The sequence below is a fragment of the Echiichthys vipera genome (genome assembly GCF_963691815.1).
Source record: "Echiichthys vipera genome assembly, chromosome: 1".
In the NCBI taxonomy this organism is placed as follows: domain Eukaryota; kingdom Metazoa; phylum Chordata; class Actinopteri; order Perciformes; family Trachinidae; genus Echiichthys; species Echiichthys vipera.
In genome coordinates this window covers 38688809-38706420 of record NC_139826.1, presented here as the reverse complement: position 1 = coordinate 38706420, position 17612 = coordinate 38688809, and the positions used below count along the sequence as shown (strand labels likewise).

Here is a 17612-nt window from a genome sequence, read left to right as displayed (position 1 = left end):
TATTTCCTTGTTCCCTCCCCTTCAGATCTACACTTTGAAAATGGGTGGAACCAACATGGTGGTGACGTGCAGGAGCTGACAGGCCCCACTCACTGCACACACACATGTTGTTGAGATCAGAGCTCAGACTAGTTTCACTGCTGAGGAAGAGAAACTCACACAGGCGTTGGCACTGAGAGGTGAAATGGCGCAGAAAGGAGTTCAGCTGGACCGGGAAACCTTCTCTTGTTCCATCTGTCTGGATCTACTGAAGGACCCGGTGACTATTCCCTGTGGACACAGCTACTGCATGAACTGTATTAAAAGCCACTGGGATGAAGAGGAGGGGAAGAAAACACACAGCTGCCCTCAGTGCAGGCAGAGCTTCACACCGAGGCCTGCCCTGCTGAAAAGCACCATGTTAGCAGTTTTAGTGGAGGAACTGAAGAAGACTGGACTCCAAGCTGCTCCTGATGATCACTGCTATGCTGGACCTGAGGATGTGGGATGTGATGTCTGCACTGGGAGGAAACTGAAGGCCCTCAAGTCCTGTCTCTTCTGTCTGGCCTCTTATTGTGAGAAACACCTGCAGCCTCATTTTGACTCAGCCACATTCAAGAAACACAAGCTGGTGGAGCCCTCCAAGAAGCTGCAGGAGAACATCTGCTCTCGTCACGATGAGGTGATGAAGATGTTCTGCCGTACTGATCAGCAGTGTATCTGCTACCTCTGCCTTGATGACGAACACAAAGGTCACGACACAGTCTCAGCTGCAGCAGAAAGGAGCCAGAGGCAGAGAGAGCTGGAGGGGAGTCGACTAAACATCCAGCAGAGGATCCAGGACAGAGAGAAAGATGTGAAGCTGCTTCAGCAGGAGGTGGAGGCCATCAACCGCTCTGCTAATAAAGCAGCGGACGACAGCGAGAAGAGCTTCAGCGAGCTGATCAGTCTCATGGAGAAAAGACGCTCCGATGTGAAGCAGCAGGTCCGATCCCAGCAGGAAACTGAAGTGAGTCGAGTCAAAGAGCTTCAGGAGGAGCTGGAGCAGGAGATCACTGAGCTGAAGAGGAAAGACGCTGAGCTGGAACAACTCTCACACACAGAGGATCACAACCAGTTTCTCCACAGCTACACCTCACTGTCTCCACTCACTGAATCTACATCCAGCTTCAAGATCCGTCCTCTGAGACACTTTGAGGACGTGACGGCGGCTGTGTCAGAAGTCACAGAGAAACTACAGGACGTCCTGAGAGAGAAATGGACAAACGTCTCACTGACTGTGACTGAAGTGGATGTTTTACTGTCAGATCCACGAGCAGAGCCCAAGACCAGAGCTGACTTCTTAAGATACTCACGTGAAATCACACTGGATCCAAACACAGCACACAAACATCTGTTATTATCTGAGGGGAACAGAAAAGCAACATACATGAGAGAAGAACAGTCTTATTCTGATCACACAGACAGATTCATTAATCCTCAGGTCCTGAGTAGAGAGAGTCTGACTGGACGTTGGTACTGGGAGGTGGAGTGGAGAGGAACAGTTTCTGTAGCAGTCGCATACAAGAATATGAGCAGAGCAGAGAGATTTGGAATCAATGACAAATCTTGGATGTTAGATTGTAACAACAACAGTTATTACTTTTATCACAACAAAGTCGACACTCCCGTCTCAGGTCCTGGGTCCTCCAGAGTCGGAGTGTACCTGGATCACAGTGCAGGTGTTCTGTCCTTCTACAGCGTCTCTGAAACCATGACTCTCTTGCACAGAGTCCAGACCACATTCACTCAGCCTCTCTATGCTGGACTTGGTATTTATGTAAACTGTGCTGCTGAGTTGTGTAAAGTCAAATAGTCAGAAGTCATTTAATGGTTAAATCCTCAAACTTATTTCGTCTCCACGTTTGTCGCTGAGAGCTGATTTTTCTTTCCACGTCTCGGCTGCACACAGATCAGCTGTCACTCACACGTTGTGGGCGGGACTTTGACGTCTTGTCATTAAGTTGTGGTGTAAATGTTTGAGTGTCTTTAGGTGGCGCTCCTTCCTGCGTGTGTTTAGCCACGGAGCCTATCACTGCTCATGGGGATGGAAAAGGAAACGTGTGTGTGCTCTAAATGTCTGATGAATATCTGATTCTATGGATGCATTTGTATGTTGTTGTTTCTTTGTTTGTCACACGTACGAATGAGGCTCTGGGATTGATGCTAAAGTGTAATAATCCAGATTATAATGAGGGAGGAAATCCTGATTCTTCTCTGTTCCACAGCTGAGATTCTGCTCAAACATGTTGATTGTGTGGATGAAGTGTTCCTGAAATCATTGAGTCATTTCACTTTACTGATGGGACGTGTGAACAAACTGAAGCTTTATCAAGAAATAAACGTCAACACACTCTTTTCTCCTCTTTGTTGTTTCAATAACATATAATCAGATAATGTTGGAATATAAACAGCTGCAAAAGACACTAATGAAACATACTGTACAGTAATTATGCTCTTTCATTAGATATTTAATAAATAAATATGGACATCATTTAAAAATATGCCTATGAAATAAATAAATATGACTGCAAAATTAATCTTTAATTAAATAAATAAAATCCTGTTTAATTTCCCCTTTTATTCACTAATTATTCATTTTAATTATATTTTTAAATTATTTATTAATTCATTTATTTTAATAATGTAGTAGCAGATTAAATTAGATGTTATTGTGATAATTAATAAACATAATTGTTAAAGCTCATTAAACCAGATGTTCATGAATAAAGTGCTGAAATAAAAACATTAAAATAAAAAAACAACGCCCAGGTTTAAATTTTGCTATTTCATTAAATATTTAGTAAATAAATATAGATATAAATAATTAAAAAATATGCCTATGAAATAAAAAAGATAATAAAAAGATGCAAAACCACCACAAAAAGATGCAAAATGACTAAAAATAGTTGCAAAATGACTAAAAAAGATGCAAAATGACTAAAAATAGATGCAAAAACCACGACAAGAAGATGCAAAATGACTAAAAATTGATGCAAAACCACCCCAAAAAGATGCATTAACCAGCTCTAACTGGGGGATCCTGAGGCGTTCCCAGGCCAGTGTGGAGATCTAATCTCTCCACCTGGTCCTGGGTCTTCCCCGAGGCCTCCTCCCAGCTGGACGTGCCTGGAACACCTCCCTAGGGAGGCGCCCAGGGTTCATCCTTACCAGATGATCCTGAACCACCTCAACTGGCTCCTTTCAACGCAAAGGAGCAGCGGCTCTACTCCGAGTTCCTCACGGATGCTGAACTTCTCCCCCTCTCTCTAAGGGAGACTCCAGCCCCCCTCCTGAGGAAACACATTTCACACGCTTGTACCCGCGACCTGGTTCTTTGGGTCCTGACCCAGCTTTCATGACCACAGCTCTCTATGTCAATCAGAACTGGTGTAGAGACGTGATGGTCAGGGAGAGTCTTTGTGCCCCGGACCTTGACCTTCTCTCTGTTTAGCTTAGGCCCTTTTGTTTACCAAGGGAATTCACTCAGTTGTTTGTCACACTGGTAAATATTCACCCCAAAGCTAATATGGATAATGCTGTTGGGGCTATCACTCGCACAGGGCTACAGCTACAAGCTCTATCGCCAGACGCTCCTAGCTTCATTATGGGTGACTTTAATAACTGTAAACCAGGGAAACACCTGGGGAACTTTTACCAGTATGTGACATGTGCGACTAGACTTACTAAGTGCCTGGATCTGTGTTATGGTTCCAGAAAAGGGGCTTATAAGTCCCTCCGGAGAGCTTCACTGGGTGCGTCAGACCACAACACTGTTTATTTGGTCCCGTCCTACAAACCGGTCCTGAAGAGACACAAACCGGAATGAAGATTAGTTCAGTTCAGTTCAGTTCAGTTTATTTTCAGACATTTCAGACAAAGACATTTCATGACAAACACAAAAAATAAATGAATAAGGTCTGAAAAAAGGGAACAGGCAGGAGCTAAAGCTGATAACGCCGACCCTTTAAAACACATAAACGTAGGTCGCTGCTACACACAGGTCAGAAAGAAAATGTCTAATAATGAATTTACTGCTGCTGTCAGCGAAACACAATCAACATATGTTTGAATCATGTTCCTCTTGAGCACAGTTTTAAAGTCAATTAATGTTCTGCAGTCTTTTAAATCTACGGCCAAATCATCCAAACATTCACTCCAACAACAGAAACACATGTTAGCATTTGTTCTAACACTGGGCTTTTTTAGCACGTCTCGCCCTCTCAGCAGATCGGTACTTTCCCTTTCCTGGAACAGGTTCTGGATCAAAATGGGGAATTGATTATTCTTTATTTTAAACATAAATTGTGCCGTTCGAAAGTAAACTAAGTCCTTAAATTTCAAGGCTTTTTTTCGGATGAAAAGTGTATTTGTGTGTTCCCTATATCCAGCTTTATTTATAAGTGGCATTGCCCTTTTTTGGATCAAACTGACTGGTTTGGTGTTAGTTAGACTTAGACTTAGACTAACTTTATTGTCATTCACACACATTTTCATGTATACAAACGAAATTCCGTTGCAAGGCTCCAGAAACCACCAAAAAATATACAATATAAAAAGTAAATATAAAATATAAAAGGAGGCAAGATATAGACATATCTACAACAAATAAAATATAAAATAAAATATAAAATAAAATAAAAAATAATATAGCATCTAAGTTGACAGAGTTGACAGCTGTTTGAAGTGAGTATTAGCAGCAGAATATTAAGTATAAATAATAAATAAACAGTGAACAGTGAATATAAACAGAGAGTAACAGAATGGAATGAGGTAGTGCATAGTGTCCAAGTGAAGTGACGCAGTGTCCAAGTAAAGTGACGAGTGTGTGTGTGTGTGTGTGTGTGTGGGGGGGGGGTTATTTGGAGTTTAAAAGTCTTATTGCGTGGGGGATGAAGCTGTTGTGGAGTCTGGATGTTCTGCTCTTGAAGCTGCTGAACCTCTTACCAGAGGGCAGCAGGGAGAACAGAACATGATGGGGGTGAGAGGGGTCCTTGATGATGGACTCTGCACGCAGACGCTGCCTAACCAGGGCAGTCTCGTGGATAGCAGGAAGAGCTGTACAGATGATACCCTCCGCTGTTCTCACCACTCTTTCTACACGTTTCCAGTCTGAGGCGTTGCAGGCCCCAGACCAGACAGAGATGCAGCTGGTTAAAATGCTCTCCATTGTCCCTTTGTAGAAGGTGGTGAGAATGGGAGGGGGAAGGAATGCTCTTCTCATCCGACGCAGAAAGTGCAGACGCTGCTGTGCTCTCTTCACGAGAGCAGAGGTGTGAAGGGACCAGGTCAAAGTGTCGGTGATCTGCACCCCCAGGAATCTGGTGCTACTGACCATACATAGTTTGGTATGTGTGTCCCCACACCTCCAGACCATAGGTCATGTAGATTAGTTCCGGTCTGGACGGAGGAGTGTGAAAGAACTTCTCTGGAGTCCTCAGTGTTTCTCAAATCATGTCTTTACTAAATACTGCATGCATACAGGAGAGACATCATACCAACAGCCGGGTCTCCAACCATCTCTGCCTGTCTTCAAGTCACTTCAACATTTATACAGTTACATCAAAGCTCCTTACAGACACAAGGACATCAAAGTAACCCAAAACACCCTACCCACTGTTTATGACCCCAGTGGATGTTATCAGTGTTTTACGACCACCCAATGTCACCATTTGCAAACCCCCTGTGACTCCTATCCACAACCCCCCAGCAGTCATTCACAGCTTGACTATTATGGGATTTACATCATAGATAAATAAAGAGTTACAAAAAAAAGTTAGGTCAATCTTTGGTTATTTCTCACAGGAGTCTATCGGACGTCTCCAGGATTGTTACGATTGCACGGACTGGGACTTGTTCAAAAAGTCGTGGATGAAATGACTGAGACCGTCTCTGATTATGTTACATTTTGTGAGGAGCTATGTATCCATAAAAAATCAATCTCCATTTCCCCTAACAATCAGCCATGGGTCTCAAAATCAGTCAAAAACGCTATCAACAAGAGAAACATCAGTGTTAATACAGGTGATATGGAAACATGTGAGGAGCTACAGAAGCAGGTCAGGAAATCAATAAAACTTGCCAAGCAGCAAAATAAGGACAGGGTGGAGAACCTGTTCAGCACTGGCAGCGCACGCCCTGCATGGGAGGGGTTGAATTCCTGGCTGGGGACGCAGCCTCATAAGACAAACATGTCCTTAGATATGAAGTCTGATTACCACCTGGCAAATGAACTAAATATGTATTCAAACCGTTTGAATGACCATGATTTTAGCCATGAACATTTTGAGTCAAGAAGATGTTTTAGTGTGATTAAAGAGCTTTAAAGTAAAAGTGCGTCGTTTCAAACATCAGTGCAAATGCAGTCAAAGCAGTAAAAGTGAAGCTTGAATCATTCTGGTCTGATTCATTCACGTCCTTCTGGATTCACAGTCGCAACAAATCACTGATGAAATGATGTTTGTTTAAATGAGGCTTGAAACGCTCGTTTGGCTCCAGATGATGTTGTGAAATTGAATCGTCTTCTCACAAACGCTTCAAAGAAGACGATTGAATTATTATAGAAGAGGTGAAATCATTCAGAGCCGCTGTCAGTCGGCAAGAGTCAGAGAAATACGGAGCCGTCCCCAAAGACTGAGCTGCCAACAAGTGTTTTATAACTAAACACCGACGTGTTTTCAGACGTGGAGCGGGTTTGAACCGAGGCTTTGTTGTAAACGAGGAAACAAAGTGGCGCTCCTCTTCCTGGAGTGAACACAGCTTGATAACCCCTCCCTCCTCCTCCTGCTCTGAAACACAGCCAGCTCCACTCTGAACTCCACTTATTTCCTTGTTCCCTCCCCTTCAGATCTACACTTTGAAAATGGGTGGAACCAACATGGTGGTGACGTGCAGGAGCTGACAGGCCCCACTCACTGCACACACACCTGTTGTTGAGATCAGAGCTCAGACTAGTTTCACTGCTGAGGAAGAGAAACTCACACAGGCGTTGGCACTGAGAGGTGAAATGGCGCAGAAAGGAGTTCAGCTGGACCGGGAAACCTTCTCTTGTTCCATCTGTCTGGATCTACTGAAGGACCCGGTGGCTATTCCCTGTGGACACAGCTACTGCATGAACTGTATTAAAAGCTACTGGGATGAAGAGGAGGGGAAGAAAACACACAGCTGCCCTCAGTGCAGGCAGAGCTTCACACCGAGGCCTGCCCTGCTGAAAAACACCATGTTAGCAGTTTTAGTGGAGGAACTGAAGAAGACTGGACTCCAAGCTGCTCCTGATGATCACTGCTATGCTGGACCTGAGGATGTGGGATGTGATTTCTGCACTGGGAGGAAACTGAAGGCCCTCAAGTCCTGTCTCGTCTGTCTGGCCTCTTATTGTGAGAAACACCTGCAGCCTCATTTTGACTCAGCCACATTCAAGAAACACAAGCTGGTGGAGCCCTCCAAGAAGCTGCAGGAGAACATCTGCTCTCGTCACGATGAGGTGATGAAGCTGTTCTGCCGTACTGATCAGCAGTGTATCTGCTACCTCTGCCTTGATGACGAACACAAAGGCCACGACACAGTCTCAGCTGCAGCAGAGAGGAGCCAGAGGCAGAGAGAGCTGGAGGGGAGTCGACTAAACATCCAGCAGAGGATCCAGGACAGAGAGAAAGATGTGAAGCTGCTTCAGCAGGAGGTGGAGGCCATCAACCGCTCTGCTGATAAAGCAGCGGACGACAGCGAGAAGAGCTTCAGCGAGCTGATCCGTCTCATGGAGAAAAGACGCTCCGATGTGAAGCAGCAGGTCAGATCCCAGCAGGAAACTGAAGTGAGTCGAGTCAAAGAGCTTCAGGAGGAGCTGGAGCAGGAGATCACTGAGCTGAAGAGAAAAGACGCTGCGCTGGAACAACTCTCGCACACAGAGGATCACAACCAGTTTCTCCACAGCTACACCTCACTGTCTCCACTCACTGAATCTACATCCAGCTTCAAGATCCGTCCTCTGAGACACTTTGAGGACGTGACGGCGGCTGTGTCAGAAGTCACAGAGAAACTACAGGACGTCCTGAGAGAGAAATGGACAAACGTCTCACTGACTGGGACTGAAGTGGATGTTTTACTGTCAGATCCACGAGCAGAGCCCAAGACCAGAGCTGACTTCTTAAGATACTCACGTGAAATCACACTGGATCCAAACACAGCACACAAACATCTGTTATTATCTGAGGGGAACAGAAAAGCAACACGGATGAGTGAAGTACAGTCTTATTCTGATCACACAGACAGATTCAGTCATTATCATCCTCAGGTCCTGAGTAGAGAGAGTCTGACTGGACGTTGGTACTTGGAGGTGGAGTGGAGAGGATCAGTTTATGTAGCAGTCGCATACAAGAATATGAGCAGAGCAGATGGATTTGGATTCAATGACAAATCTTGGAGGTTAGAGTGTAACAACAACAGTTATAACTTTTATCACAACAACGTCAAAACTCCCGTCTCAGGTCCTCGGTCCTCCAGAGTCGGAGTGTACCTGGATCACAGTGCAGGTGTTCTGTCCTTCTACAGCGTCTCTGAAACCATGACTCTTCTCCACAGAGTCCAGACCACATTCACTCAGCCTCTCTATGCTGGACTTGGTCTTTATGGTGTAAACTCTGCTGCTGAGTTGTGTAAAGTCAAATAGTCAGAAGTCATTTAATGGTTAAATCCTCAAACTTATTTCGTCTCCACGTTTGTCGCTGAGAGCTGATTTTTCTTTCCACGTCTCGGCTGCACACAGATCAGCTGTCACTCACACGTTGTGGGCGGGACTTTGACGTCTTGTCATTAAGTTGTGGTGTAAATGTTTGAGTGTCTTTAGGTGGCGCTCCTTCCTGCGTGTGTTTAGCCACGGAGCCTATCACTGCTCATGGGGATGGAAAAGGAAACGTGTGTGTGCTCTAAATGTCTGATGAATATCTGATTCTATGGATGCATTTGTATGTTGTTGTTTCTTTGTTTGTCACACGTACGAATGAGGCTCTGGGATTGATGCTAAAGTGTAATAATCCAGATTATAATGAGGGAGGAAATCCTGATTCTTCTCTGTTCCACAGCTGAGATTCTGCTCAAACATGTTGATTGTGTGGATGAAGTGTTCCTGAAATCATTGAGTCACTTCACTTTACTGATGGGACGTGTGAACAAACTGAAGCTTTATCAAGAAATAAACGTCAACACACTCTTTTCTCCTCTTTGTTGTTTCAATAACATATAATCAGATAATGTTGGAATATAAACAGCTGCAAAAGAAACTAATGAAACATACTGTACAGTAATTATGCTCTTTCATTAGATATTTAATAAATAAATATAGACATCATTTAAAAATATGCCTATGAAATAAATAAATATGACTGCAAAATGAATCTTTAATTAAATAAATAAAATCCTGTTTAATTCCCCCTTTTATTCACTAATGATTCATTTTAATTATATTTTTAAATTACTTATTAATTCATTTATTTTAATAATGTAGTAGCAGATTAAATTAGATGTTATTGTGATAATTAATAAACATAATTGTTAAAGCTCATTAAACCAGATGTTCATGAATAAAGTGCTGAAATAAAAATAATGAAAAAACAGGTTTAATTTTTTGCTATTAAACATTTAATAAATAAATATAGATATACATAATTTAAAAATATGCCTATGAAATAAAAAAAGATACTAAAAGGTGCAAAACCACCACAAAAAGATGCAAAATGACTAAAAATAGTTGCAAAACCACCACAAAAATATGCAAAATGACTAAAAACAGATGCAAAACCACCACAAAAAGATGCAAAATGACTAAAAATAGATGCAAAACCACCACAAAAAGATGCAAAATGACTTAAAAAAGATGCAAAACCACCACAAAAATATGCAAAATGACTAAAAATAGATGCAAAACCACCACAAAGATGCAAAATGACTAAAAAAAGATGCAAAACCACCACAAAAAGATGCAAAATGACTAAAAATAGATGCAAAACCACCACAAAAAGATGCAAAATGACTAAAAATAGATGCAAAACCACCACAAAAAGATGCAAAATGACTAAAAATAGATGCATAACCACCACAAAAAGATGCAAAATGACTAAAAATAGATGCAAAACCACCACAAGAAGATGTAAAATGACTAAAAATAGATGCAAAACCACCACAAAAAGATGCAAAATGACTAAAAATAGATGCAAAACCACCACAGAAAGATGCAAAATGACGGAAAATAGATGCAAAACCACCACAAAAAGATGCAAAATGACTGAAAATAGATGCAAAACCACCACAAAAAGATGCAGAATGACTAAAAATAGATGTCCAGACCCCACAGAGTGCTGCACTGCATTCACTTCCCCAGTGAAGTGTTTGTCATAAACTCACTCTTAGTGACTCATTACAAACTCATGCTGCCTTCAGGTGCTCTGGAAAAGACGGTTCTTTCCTCTTGTGACCTGGAAATGACCAGTGCGTTGTGTTCAAGTGCGTTTGTTGTGGTAGTGAAATGAAAGATGGCGGAGCCACAGATCCTGACCTGTTACTTGGGGAAAAGCATTTGAAACTAATTCATCAGCTGCAGCAAAAAGAGGATTGATCCAAACCAAAGCAGTAAATAATGTGCTGTATTTTTATAGATCATGAAGAGTCGACTTCTGAAAGGACCAAAGAGAAAGCTCATGTTTCTGTTTTAGCTGCAGGACCTTGTTCTACACTAATCTGAAGCACATCATCTTCCCTTCCAGCTCCAAAACAGCGCTGTTGTAATAAAGTAGACTCTTGCGTTGTGCTCCGCCATGTTGAAAAGGTCAAAGGTCATCTCTGCAACTGGTGTATCAAAGTCTTCTACGAGCGTCCCAGTGGAAATTACCACATGAGGGGGTATTCATGTGCAATTTTCCCTTCAGCTTTTGGTATTTCACATGTTCCCATAGGACGTGAAGGCTCCAGTAGAGTCCAGCTTAAGGAAAAGATCCGCGTACGTCTTCTGTAGGAATGACGTCGCCTCACTTGGCCTGACGCTTGACGCACGCGGTTACATAAGGACCTGTGGGCTGATCGTCTGGAGCGTTTCTCTTCACGCAGGTAATCTGAGCGCGTCACTCAGGAGATGTGCAGAGGACGAGAAGTGTTCAGGAAACATTCCTGTCATATTCCAGCCTGTCGAGCCTGAAACGCAGCATGCTTCAGGCGTGTCTGAAGGAAGGCTGAGAGCACGCCAGCTGCTGTTTGAACACATGGTTTAATTTGCTCTTCTTAGTGACAGGAAGTAAATATGAGTTGGTCCTGGGAAGCTGTGACATTACCTGTGACTTCAACCAATGAAACACACACATGCTGTACGTTCACAACCTTAAACACACTTTTCTCCCTGAGGTCAGAAAGCCTGAAACACAAAACATGACGGGGAGAAAAGAGACGTCTGATAGATGAAAAATAGATGCAAAACCACCTCAGAAGATGCAAAATGACTAAAAATAGATGAAAAACCACCACAAAAAGATGCAAATGACTTAAAATAGATGCAAAACCACCACAAAAAGATGCAAATGACTTAAAATAGATGCAAAACCACCAAAGAAGATGATAAATGACTAAAAATAGATGAAAAACCACCTCAAAAAGATGCAAAAGGACTAAAAATAGATGCAAAACCACCACAAAAAGATGCAAAATGACTAAAAATAGATGCAAAACGACCTCAAAAAGATGCAAAATGACTAAAGACAGATGCAAAACCACCACAAGAAGATGAAAAATGACTCAAAATAGATGCAAAACCACCACAAGAAGATGCAAAATGACTAAAAAAATATGCAAAACCACCACAAAAAGATGCAAAATGTCTAAAAATAGATGCAAAACCACCACAAGAAGATGCAAAATGACTAAAAATAGATGCAAAACCACCTCAAAAGATGCAAAATGACTAAAAATAGATGCAAAACCACCACAAAAAGATGCATTAACCAGCTCTAACTGGGGGATCCTGAGGCGTTCCCAGGCCAGTGTGGAGATCTAATCTCTCCACCTGGTCCTGGGTCTTCCCCGAGGCCTCCTCCCAGCTGGACGTGCCTGGAACACCTCCCTAGGGAGGCGCCCAGGGTTCATCCTTACCAGATGATCCTGAACCACCTCAACTGGCTCCTTTCAACGCAAAGGAGCAGCGGCTCTACTCCGAGTTCCTCACGGATGCTGAACTTCTCCCCCTCTCTCTAAGGGAGACTCCAGCCCCCCTCCTGAGGAAACACATTTCAGATGCTTGGACCTGGACCTGGTTCTTTGGGTCCTGACCCAGCTTTCATGACCACAGCTCTCTATGTCAATCAGAACTGGTGTAGAGACGTGATGGTCAGGGAGAGTCTTTGTGCCCCGGACCTTGAACTTCTCTCTGTTTAGCTTAGGCCCTTTTGTTTACCAAGGGAATTCACTCAGTTGTTTGTCACACTGGTAAATATTCACCCCAAAGCTAATATGGATAATGCTGTTGGGGCTATCACTCGCACAGGGCTACAGCTACAAGCTCTATCGCCAGACGCTCCTAGCTTCATTATGGGTGACTTTAATAACTGTAAACCAGGGAAACACCTGGGGAACTTTTACCAGTATGTGACGTGTGCGACTAGACTTACTAAGTGCCTGGATCTGTGTTATGGTTCCAGAAAAGGGGCTTATACGTCCCTCCGGAGAGCTTCACTGGGTGCGTCAGACCACAACACTGTTTATTTGGTCCCGTCCTACAAACCGGTCCTGAAGAGACACAAACCGGAATGAAGATTAGTTCAGTTCAGTTCAGTTCAGTTTATTTTCAGACATTTCAGACAAAGACATTTCATGACAAACACAAAAAATAAATGTATAAGGTCTGAAAAAAGGGAACAGGCAGAAGCTAAAGCTGATAACGCCGACCCTTTAAAACACATAAACGTAGGTCGCTGCTGCACACAGGTCAGAAAGAAAATGTCTAATAATGAATTTATTGCTGCTGTCAGCGAAACACAATCAACATATGTTTGAATCATGTTCCTCTTGAGCACAGTTTTAAAGTAAATTAATGTTCTGCAGTCTTTTAAATCTACGGCCAAATCATCCAAACATTCACTCCAACAACAGAAACACATGTTTGCGTTTGTTCTAACACTGGGCTTTTTTAGCACGTCTCGCCCTCTCAGCAGATCGGTACTTTCCCTTTCCTGGAACAGGTTCTGGATCAAAATGGGGATTTGATTATTCTTTCTTTTAAACACAAATTGTGCCGTTCGAAAGTAAACTAAGTCCTTAAATTTCAAGGCTTTTTTTCGGATGAAAAGTGTATTTGTGTGTTCCCTATATCCAGCTTTATTTATAAGTGGCATTGCCCTTTTTTGGATCAAACTGACTGGTTTGGTGTTAGTTAGACTTAGACTTAGACTAACTTTATTGTCATTCACACACATTTTCATGTATACAAACGAAATTCCGTTGCAAGGCTCCAGAAACCACCAAAAAATATACAATATAAAAAGTAAATATAAAATATAAAAGGAGGCAAGATATAGACATATCTACAACAAATAAAATATAAAATAAAATATAAAATAAAATAAAAAATAATATAGCATCTAAGTTGACAGAGTTGACAGCTGTTTGAAGTGAGTATTAGCAGCAGAATATTAAGTATAAATAATAAATAAACAGTGAACAGTGAATATAAACAGAGAGTAACAGAATGGAATGAGGTAGTGCATAGTGTCCAGTAAAGTGACGAGTGTGTGTGTGTGTGTGTGTGTGTGGGGGGGGGTTATTTGGAGATTAAAAGTCTTATTGCGTGGGGGATGAAGCTGTTGTGGAGTCTGGATGTTCTGCTCTTGAAGCTGCTGAACCTCTTACCAGAGGGCAGCAGGGAGAACAGAACATGATGGGGGTGAGAGGGGTCCTTGATGATGGACTCTGCCCTGGTCAGGCAGCGTCTGCGTGCAGTCTCGTGGATAGCAGGAAGAGCTGTACAGATGATACCCTCCGCTGTTCTCACCACTCTTTCTACACGTTTCCAGTCTGAGGCGTTGCAGGCCCCAGACCAGACAGAGATGCAGCTGGTTAAAATGCTCTCTATTGTCCCTTTGTAGAAGGTGGTGAGAATGGGAGGGGGAAGGAATGCTCTTCTCATCCGACGCAGAAAGTGCAGACGCTGCTGTGCTCTCTTCACGAGAGCAGAGGTGTGAAGGGACCAGGTCAAAGTGTCGGTGATCTGCACCCCCAGGAATCTGGTGCTACTGACCATACATAGTTTGGTATGTGTGTCCCCACACCTCCAGACCATAGGTCATGTAGATTAGATCCGGTCTGGACGGAGGAGTGTGAAAGAACTTCTCTGGAGTCCTCAGTGTTTCTCAAATCATGTCTTTACTAAATACTGCATGCATACAGGAGAGACATCATACCAACAGCCGGGTCTCCAACCATCTCTGCCTGTCTTCAAGTCACTTCAACATTTATACAGTTACATCAAAGCTCCTTACAGACACAAGGACATCAAAGTAACCAAAAACACCCTACCCAATGTTTATGACCCCAGTGGATGTTATCAGTGTTTTACGACCACCCAATGTCACCATTTGCAAACCCCCTGTGACTCCTATCCACAACCCCCCCAGCAGTCATTCACAGCTTGACTATTATGGGATTTACATCATAGATAAATAAAGAGTTACAAAAAAAAGTTAGGTCAATCTTTGGTTATTTCTCACAGGAGTCTATCGGACGTCTCCAGGATTGTTACGATTGCACGGACTGGGACTTGTTCAAAAAGTCGTGGATGAAATGACTGAGACGGTCTCTGATTATGTTACATTTTGTGAGGAGCTATGTATCCATAAAAAATCAATCTCCATTTCCCCTAACAATCAGCCATGGGTCTCAAAATCAGTCAAAAACGCTATCAACAAGAGAAACATCAGTGTTAATACAGGTGATATGGATTCATGTGAGGAGCTACAGAAGCAGGTCAGGAAATCAATAAAACTTACCAAGCAGCAAAATAAGGACAGGGTGGAGAACCTGTTCAGCACTGGCAGCGCACGCCCTGCATGGGAGGGGTTGAATTCCTCGCTGGGGACGCAGCCTCATAAGACAAACATCTCCTTAGATATGAAGTCTGATTACCACCTGGCAAATGAACTAAATATGTATTCAAACCGTTTGAATGACCATGATTTTAGCCATGAACATTTTGAGTCAAGAAGATGTTTTAGTGTGATTAAAGAGCTTTAAAGTAAAAGTGCGTCGTTTCAAACATCAGTGCAAATGCAGTCAAAGCAGTAAAAGTGAAGCTTGAATCATTCTGGTCTGATTCATTCACGTCCTTCTGGATTCACAGTCGCAACAAATCACTGATGAAATGATGTTTGTTTAAATGAGGCTTGAAACGCTCGTTTGGCTCCAGATGATGTTGTGAAATTGAATCGTCTTCTCACAAACGCTTCAAAGAAGACGATTGAATTATTATAGAAGAGGTGAAATCATTCAGAGCCGCTGTCAGTCGGCAAGAGTCAGAGAAATACGGAGCCGCCCCCAAAGACTGAGCTGCCAACAAGTGTTTTATAACTAAACACCGACGTGTTTTCAGACGTGGAGCGGGTTTGAACCGAGGCTTTGTTGTCAACGAGGAAACAAAGTGGCGCTCCTCTTCCTGGAGTGAACACAGCTTGATAACCCCTCCCTCCTCCTCCTGCTCTGAAACACAGCCAGCTCCACCCTGAACTCCACTTATTTCCTTGTTCCCTCCCCTTCAGATCTACACTTTGAAAATGGGTGGAACCAACATGGTGGTGACGTGCAGGAGCTGACAGGCCCCACTCACTGCACACACACCTGTTGTTGAGATCAGAGCTCAGACTAGTTTCACTGCTGAGGAAGAGAAACTCACACAGGCGTTGGCACTGAGAGGTGAAATGGCGCAGAAAGGAGTTCAGCTGGACCGGGAAACCTTCTCTTGTTCCATCTGTCTGGATCTACTGAAGGACCCGGTGGCTATTCCCTGTGGACACAGCTACTGCATGAACTGTATTAAAAGCCACTGGGATGAAGAGGAGGGTAAGAAAACACACAGCTGCCCTCAGTGCAGGCAGAGCTTCACACCGAGGCCTGCCCTGCTGAAAAACACCATGTTAGCAGTTTTAGTGGAGGAACTGAAGAAGACCGGACTCCAAGCTGCTCCTGATGATCACTGCTATGCTGGACCTGAGGATGTGGGATGTGATGTCTGCACTGGGAGGAAACTGAAGGCCCTCAAGTCCTGTCTCGTCTGTCTGGCCTCTTATTGTGAGAAACACCTGCAGCCTCATTTTGACTCAGCCACATTCAAGAAACACAAGCTGGTGGAGCCCTCCAAGAAGCTGCAGGAGAACATCTGCTCTCGTCACGATGAGGTGCTGAAGCTGTTCTGCCGTACTGATCAGCAGTGTATCTGCTACCTCTGCCTTGATGACGAACACAAAGGCCACGACACAGTCTCAGCTGCAGCAGAAAGGAGCCAGAGGCAGAGAGAGCTGGAGGGGAGTCGACTAAACCTCCAGCAGAGGATCCAGGACAGAGAGAAAGATGTGAAGCTGCTTCAGCAGGAGGTGGAGGCCATCAACCGCTCTGCTGATAAAGCAGCGGACGACAGCGAGAAGAGCTTCAGCGAGCTGATCCGTCTCATGGAGAAAAGACGCTCCGATGTGAAGCAGCAGGTCAGATCCCAGCAGGAAACTGAAGTGAGTCGAGTCAAAGAGCTTCAGCAGGAGCTGGAGCAGGAGATCACTGAGCTGAAGAGGAAAGACGCTGAGCTGGAACAACTCTCACACACAGAGGATCACAACCAGTTTCTCCACAGCTACACCTCACTGTCTCCACTCACTGAATCTACATCCAGCTTCAAGATCCGTCCTCTGAGACACTTTGAGGACGTGGCGGCGGCTGTGTCAGAAGTCACAGAGAAACTACAGGACGTCCTGAGAGAGAAATGGACAAACGTCTCACTGACTGGGACTGAAGTGGATGTTTTACTGTCAGATCCACGAGCAGAGCCCAAGACCAGAGCTGACTTCTTAAGATACTCACGTGAAATCACACTGGATCCAAACACAGCACACAAACGTCTGTTATTATCTGAGGGGAACAGAAAAGCAACATGGATGAGTGAAGTACATTCTTATTCTGATCACACAGACAGATTCATTCATCATCTTCAGGTCCTGAGTAGAGAGAGTCTGACTGGACGTTGGTACTGGGAGGTGGAGAGGAGAGGAAGAGTTTCTGTAGCAGTCGCATACAAGAATATGAGCAGAACAAAGAGATTTGGAAACAATGACAAATCTTGGATGTTATTTTGTAAGAACATCAGTTATAACTTTTATCACAACAAAGTCGACACTCCCGTCTCAGGTCCTCGGTCCTCCAGAGTCGGAGTGTACCTGGATCACAGTGCAGGTGTTCTGTCCTTCTACAGCGTCTCTGAAACCATGACTCTCCTCCACAGAGTCCAGACCACATTCACTCAGCCTCTCTATGCTGGACTTGGTATTTATTATGTAAACTCTGCTGCTGAGTTGTGTAAAGTCAAATAG

General features: G+C 43.6%; 3 protein-coding genes across 3 annotated transcripts; all 3 read left to right on the top strand.

Moving 5' to 3' along the window:
- Positions 1 to 169: 169 nt before the first annotated feature.
- Positions 170 to 2377, top strand: LOC310947435 (tripartite motif-containing protein 16-like). The gene has a single exon (XM_083914223.1). The coding sequence runs from the start codon at positions 185 to 187 to the stop codon at positions 1832 to 1834; it is 1650 nt and encodes a 549-aa protein (XP_083770349.1). The 5' UTR covers positions 170 to 184; the 3' UTR covers positions 1835 to 2377.
- Positions 2378 to 7009: 4632 nt separating this feature from the next.
- On the top strand, positions 7010 to 8779 carry LOC310947413 (tripartite motif-containing protein 16-like). The gene has a single exon (XM_083914202.1). It carries the CDS (start codon positions 7025 to 7027, stop codon positions 8681 to 8683), a length of 1659 nt encoding a protein of 552 aa, XP_083770328.1. The 5' UTR covers positions 7010 to 7024; the 3' UTR covers positions 8684 to 8779.
- Positions 8780 to 15941: 7162 nt separating this feature from the next.
- Positions 15942 to 17612, top strand: LOC310947402 (tripartite motif-containing protein 16-like; the record flags this gene model as incomplete). The annotated part of the gene is made up of 1 exon (XM_083914192.1): positions 15942 to 17612. The coding sequence occupies exon 1, from the start codon at positions 15957 to 15959 to the stop codon at positions 17610 to 17612; it is 1656 nt and encodes a 551-aa protein (XP_083770318.1). The 5' UTR covers positions 15942 to 15956.